The 6,141-nt window shown below is 41.0% G+C and overlaps 1 protein-coding gene across 1 annotated transcript; it reads left to right on the top strand.

Annotated features, from left to right (window-relative positions):
- Positions 1-13: 13 nt before the first annotated feature.
- Positions 14-6,085, top strand: CAMLG (calcium modulating ligand). Its single transcript, XM_017732975.1, has 3 exons — positions 14-1,437; positions 2,327-2,392; positions 4,134-6,085. The coding sequence occupies exons 1-3, from the start codon at positions 1,123-1,125 to the stop codon at positions 4,323-4,325; spliced, it is 573 nt and encodes a 190-aa protein (XP_017588464.1). The 5' UTR covers positions 14-1,122; the 3' UTR covers positions 4,326-6,085.
- The last annotated feature ends 56 nt before the right edge of the window (positions 6,086-6,141 follow it).

Below are 6,141 nucleotides of genomic sequence, written 5' to 3'. Positions count from 1 at the left end.
GGCTGGCTTCCCCGTCCCTCAGTGCCGCCTTCCTTCGCAGGGATGCTTCAAAGCAGCACCACCTGCCCTGTTCCGCGAGGGACCCGCCCATAAAATCCCTGTGCCGTCAGAAGGTCGGGACTTGGGCCCGGCACTGTCCTTAGCGAGCAGATAAGCTGTCATTTCACTGCAAGTAGTTTTTTTTAGTTGAAGGAAGGATGAGCCTCCCCCATGTTTTTAGTCAGTAGCTGCTGGCTTTCATAGCTGGCTTTTTATAGAAAAGTTATCTCACGTTCGGATAGTGACATAGATGTTTGTGGTTGGCATGCAGAATTTTCTTGCAGAACCATATCCTAGGTAGGTCAGTTATATTTCTGTACATTCTTCAAACAGGCTGTTTTGTCAGGAAAGAGTTCTCAGATTTCGGTTTACAGGGATGCCTATGAGCCATGAATCAGTCTGACTTAACATTTGAAAAGTACTCCTGAAGTGTTGGTTCTTGCTCTCTGGTAGGACCAGACCCATTCTTGATTTGGCTTTTGTTTTCTGCTATCGCCTCCCTCACTGTAAGATGGGTCTTCAGTTTTGATACAGAGCAGGTTAACGCTGCCCTGCCTCTGACAGTAGACAGCAAGCCAGAGTGCACTTCTCTTGTCTGCTTATTTGTCAGGTGTTAATGCTCTTCTGGTTGATTCACTTTATGCAAATCTTTGTCTTTTTTTTATGTTGGTCCATGTATTTGGATCTTTCTGCTTGTGCATGCAGTGCCGTTGCTTAAGGAAGTTCAGTGTTTTAATTTCTCTGTTGCTGACTGACATCTTCAACTTCCGACCTGCATTGCACAGCTTTCTGTCTTGTGTCTGCTCCATGAAGAGTGCCCTCTTTAATCATAAATCTGTCTTTTCTCTTGGGAAGCAGAGACCCAGGATCCTGATCCAGTATAGCTAAAGTGTTGTTCCACATACCCAGTGTGCATAACTGTGTTTTTATTTCTCTTCCTTAGATGATGAAAGTCACACAGAATCAAAGCTTCAGCATGAGCAAGATAAATCAAACTCCCTTCCCATTCCTTCAGTTTCCAAGCGGATTGTGCTTGGTGACTCTGTGTGTAATGTGACAGGCTCGACTGACCATGCAGGCAGCATGGCAGAGCTCAGAGGGGACAAGGACTTGTTTGGTAAAGCCCCAGAGCTGGTCACTGACGGGACAGGTGAGCTCCGTCACCGTCACAGGGGAGACCTGCCCTCTGAGGCTGCACCACGGCCACCGAGACACGGCTTGGAGCAGTACCTGTCCAGATTTGATGAAGCTCTGAAGCTGAGGAACCAGCTGATGAGTGAGAAGCCAAGCCAAGAGAATGGGAATGCGGCAGAGGAGTTTGACTCTTTCCGCATTTTCAGATTGGTGGGATGTGCTCTGCTTGCCATCGCGGTCAGGGCTTTTGTGTGCAAGTACCTGGTGAGTTCAGGGATACAATCCTGCTGGGGTTTGCTGGCTGGTGCAAATTATTGGGAGCTGTCTGGGGCTGACATCTGTCAGTAATGACCAAGTTGGGAACTTCAGGCACTCTTTACATTTCCAACAATTGTATGAAACCTAAAAAAATTGCTGAATTCAATGAGATTCATCTGCTACCAGCGCAGCCACTGTGTAACCACTGAGAGTAGCATGTTTGGTCTGTTGTGCTTCAGGAGCAGATGCACTGGAATAGTTGCTGCAGCTTAAGTCCCCTGCAAGTTTATTCCCATCTTCATGAGCATATGAGTCAGCTGCTCCTCTAGTTCGGGGTCTACAAAAGAATAATAGAGTAAGAATAAAGTTCCCATCTGTGGAAGTGTCCAAGGCCAGATTGGATGGAGCTTGAAGCAACCTGGTCTAGTGGAAAGTATCCCTGCCCATGGAAGGGGTTTGGAATGAGATGGCTTTTAAGGTCACTTTCAACCCAAACCATTCTGTGATTCTAAGAGTATTGTTGTCCCAAGATCAGTAGATCCTACTCATTTATCAACCTGGGAAAAGTAGTTCCCCTGCAGTGCCTTGCAGAACAGCGCGGAGGTGTGAGGCAGGTACAGCCTACCAGCTCCTGGATCCCTGGGCTCAGTTTTACACTTTGCTATTCTCTTCTGTCATTTCAGTTCTGTAGGCTCAAAGAAAATAGGGCAGAACCTTATCTTTGACATGAAACTTGTGTACTTATGTTTGTAGTATTCAAAAATGATGTTGCTCTGTTCCACAAATTAATTTTTACGTACTAACTTTCTTTTATGACTTAGGAAGCATTAAATCTGTGTGTTTCTTAGCTATTCTGACCAAGTTAATTTTTATATATTCTTTTCTGTTCCTTCAGTCAATATTTGCACCATTTCTTACTCTACAACTTGCTTACATGGGACTGTCCAAGTACTTTCCAAAGGTAAAATACTTTTTTCAGAATTAGATTAACTTGAAGTGTTTTCAATATAAACTTGTGTTTAGATTGTATTGCTTTAGGACCAATGCATGTGAAGTATTCTTCCCTTGTTTTAAACTGTAGAGTTGAATGGCCAATGCTGATAGTTTATACTAGTTTTTAATCTTTCCAGATTTAGTCCAGATCTTTTTAAAAATTGAAGTGAAAACATGGACTAGCAGCTTGTTTAGCTGTAGCCTAATTAAAAGCATCTGACCCAGAAATCCAGGTAGTTCTTTCATGTCTTCAGGAAACTTGCTTTTCTATAGACCATGCTCTTCTCTGATTATTATTTGTTTTGCTAAGTAGCTGTTCTGCATGTAATATCTGGATGAAATTTGGGAGACTGTTTGCTAAAAAATGAGGCAGAACATTGGGTTTTAAGGACTCTGCATTCTACTGCTGGTATTGTTTAAATGGCAGCTTGAAATGAGACATTTATTTGTGTGTGAAACTTGCTGCTTATTAGCAAGATTTGCTATACCCCTTGCTTTATTTATTTACAACAGGTAATTGTGCTGAAGCATTTGTTAGGTTGATGATTTTGTCAGGTCTGTGGTGCAGAGTGGGACTGAATGATGTTAGATCCATTGTTAAAAGGGAAAATTTGCATTTTAAAAGGAATAATAGATTACTTGTAGAAAATCAGAATAAATCAGCAGTTGTTTTGTAGTTAAGTATATCATAATAGTCATTCTAAGCTGATGTGTCACAACACAAAACAGGAGAATTAGCCTTAGATTTGCGCCAGCTCATCTGCTACATCTTGATCTTGTTTCTTGTGTACTTAAAATCAGCTCTTCAGTTTCAGAATTCAAATAGGTGTTTCCTTTCCACAACTTGCTTTTACTGCAGTTAGACCTGGGTGAGGTCAATCCCTTTGTTATCCTTCATCTTTCTCCCATGAAATACAGAAATATTCTCGAAAGCTTAATTTATATTGGATTAAATTATCCAGCAAGTATCATCAAATTATTAGAATTTTCAGCCACTATCACCTTTTCCTGCCTGTCAGACTTGCATCCTTGGGATTCCTCATCTTAAGGATGGAACAGCTTTCAAAAGGTTTCGGAGCATTTCTGAGTTCAGAGGATAAAACTGCAAAATTAAGTTGTTCTAAAACAGAAACAGTTGGTTTGCAATTCTAAATAATTTTTCTGTTAGAAAACTTAACAGTATTTATGGGGTTTTGAGCAACCCCATCTAGTGGAAGGTGTCTCTGACCATAGCAGGGGGTTGGAACGAAATGAGCTTTAAGGTGCCTTCTAACTCAAACAATTCTGGGATTCTGTGTTTTGGCAAATAGTGTGATGAGATTAATCCAGTTCTGCCAGTGGAGATGCCAGGCTTGGCTTCTTACACCTACATTTCCCTTGTCTGGGAATGTTCCCACTCATGCAGGAGCAGCTGCCCAGCCTCACTTCTCAGCCTGCTGGGAGCAGTAGTGTGAAGGAAGCAGAATATCCGGGATGAATTTTATCTGCTGTTAACCAGCCTCTCGCTCGCCTCTGGTGGGTCCATCACAGCAGGAACCTGTGTCTAGGATAAGTGCTGTGAATCCTGGGGCATGTCTGGAGAGAATCAATCCAAACCTGCTACTCCTACCAACCAATTTGGAATGTGTGAAATTGGCACAACACTGGGGACATGTAAAGCAGAATTGGATTAGAGGAACTAACGTCACTGGTTTTTCTTTCCCTTTTAGTGTGAGAAGAAGGTGAAAACGACAGTACTGACTGCTGCTCTTCTCCTGTCTGGAATCCCTGCAGAAGTGATCAGTCGCTCCATGGACACCTACAGCAAAATGGGAGATGTTTTCACAGACCTTTGTGTCTATTTCTTTACTTTTATCTTTTGCCATGAACTTACTTTGGTTTTTGGCTCTGAAGCACCATGATGGCTGTAGAATTCCACACAGTAGCTACACTAAAGCTTTCTGGACTGTGTTCCTTTAACATCTGACTTTGCAGGCAGGTCTAAACGGTCATTAAAATTCTTACCTGTTGGAATGCTTGAAAGGAGCCTTAAATCCAGTCATTTTGGGAAAGGGAGAGCAGTTTCCCAGACTGCCAGTCGTGTTGGTTCAGTTTATTTAAATACTGTGTCTGCGTATTACAAATGTGAAGGCTAGGATGCAAGTGTCAGTGGATGATTTATTTGCTTTAGTTAGAAGATGCCCTTCTCAGCCTCCTTCATAAACATTTACAAAGCTGCCTTTGTTCTTTTCAGTGAGAACAAGAAGAGAGTTCCCTTCAGCAGAACCATATATATGTGTATATCCTCTATGACTATAGCTAACAAGACCTGCTCATTTTGTGGTGGTCCCATTTTTTAAAGAAAGCTCTAAAGAAAATCCCTGTATTTTCTTCAAATGTTCAAGTTCAGAATGTTGAACCAAGTAGCTGCTTCTGGAGAATGTTGGTGAAACTTGCCACTTTGTTGTCCTGATCCTTGCCTTGCTGTACATTACTTGTGATTGTAATTAATTTAATTTGATGATTATTGTGGAAAAGAGCTAAGCAAAACCAACAAGAAAGTCCTGGTGCTTACAAAGGTCATTAATCAAAAAGTAAGAAGAAACAAAACTAACCTCATCTGTTCATGAGTTTCCAGCAACCTAATCCTAGCGCAGCTCACATCTGTGCTTTCTGACACTTTTTTTAATGTTAACGGTTCATCTCATAGGGAGAAGTTGTATATATTGGCACCCAACCTGCCGTATCAAATCTTTGCTCTAGTGTTTGTAAAACTTACAAGGGAAACTGTTTTGTTTTCAGTCTCTTATGAATTTCGCACAGTGAGAGGAAGGAAGTGTCATTCCAAATTGTCCACTTAAATGCTGATAATCTTCGAAAATCTCTTATTGAAGCTAAGTTTGGTAGTGTTTTCAGCTTGTAGTTTTCTTTTTAGAATCTGGACTTTCAGGTAATGTAGGCCGATGCATATTTTTAGCATGGTAAACCACATATTTAACTTGGTATTTGCCTGCAGAGGTTTTTTTAGGGAGCAGATTATGTTTGATTCTGCTGCTCTAAAGTAAATGGCTCAGCTTTCAGCTGATTATTCTCTGTTAAAGCTTCCTTCTGTAATTTTAGTGATGCATTTCTGACTTTTAAATTAGATACGTTTGTGGCGTGAATACAAGAACTGTGTGTTTTGATTTGACCATCTTCATGGGTTTTTTTAACGGATTATGTTACAGTGAGTATTACATTACAGGTGTACAGGGCTGGGCTGCAGAAAATTCTGACTTAGGTCTATTAGCACAGATATTGATTCAGCAGCTTTAAATTTATTTGTATTAGATAATAATTTTAGCAAATTGAAATTATAGTCATTTAAATTAAGGTTGAAATATGTAAATAATGAGTTTGCTCAAAAGTTACTTGTTCTGATTCTCTATTTATATGCCCAAACGTACAAATAAAGACTTTTAACACTAATCAGGTAAATACTCTTGCATAGGCAGAGCACCAGGAGGGGCTTGTGCTTGATCAAGAAATCTCGATGAAGAAATGGTGATCAAGAAACAACCTTTGAGCAAGAAACCAATCTCTTTTATTCCGTTTTTACCTTACCTCTGTTGGTGTACATAATTCTGTTTAATGTTTACTGCCAAAGCGATTGTTTTCTATTAAAAGCATATTTGCTACCCGCTTCCTTGGTGCTGTGTGCGGCTGGGCCGGGGCGGGGTCGGGTCGGTTCCCGTGCCC

The sequence above is a fragment of the Corvus brachyrhynchos genome, unplaced genomic scaffold (assembly GCF_000691975.1).
Source record: "Corvus brachyrhynchos isolate BGI_N302 unplaced genomic scaffold, ASM69197v1 scaffold54, whole genome shotgun sequence".
Taxonomy (NCBI): domain Eukaryota; kingdom Metazoa; phylum Chordata; class Aves; order Passeriformes; family Corvidae; genus Corvus; species Corvus brachyrhynchos.
The sequence above is the reverse complement of the archived record's forward strand: the minus strand, read 5'-3'. Positions and strand labels throughout refer to the sequence as shown.

Excerpts from the sequence above, each read along its gene's own strand:
- CAMLG (XM_017732975.1), top strand. The coding sequence starts at position 1,123 with ATGGCAGAGCTCAGAGGGGACAAGGACTTGTTTGGTAAAGCCCCAGAG. Across the intron at positions 1,438-2,326 it reads CTTTTGTGTGCAAGTACCTG|TCAATATTTGCACCATTTCT; the intron begins GTGAGTTCAGGG and ends CTGTTCCTTCAG. Across the intron at positions 2,393-4,133 it reads TGTCCAAGTACTTTCCAAAG|TGTGAGAAGAAGGTGAAAAC; the intron begins GTAAAATACTTT and ends TTTCCCTTTTAG.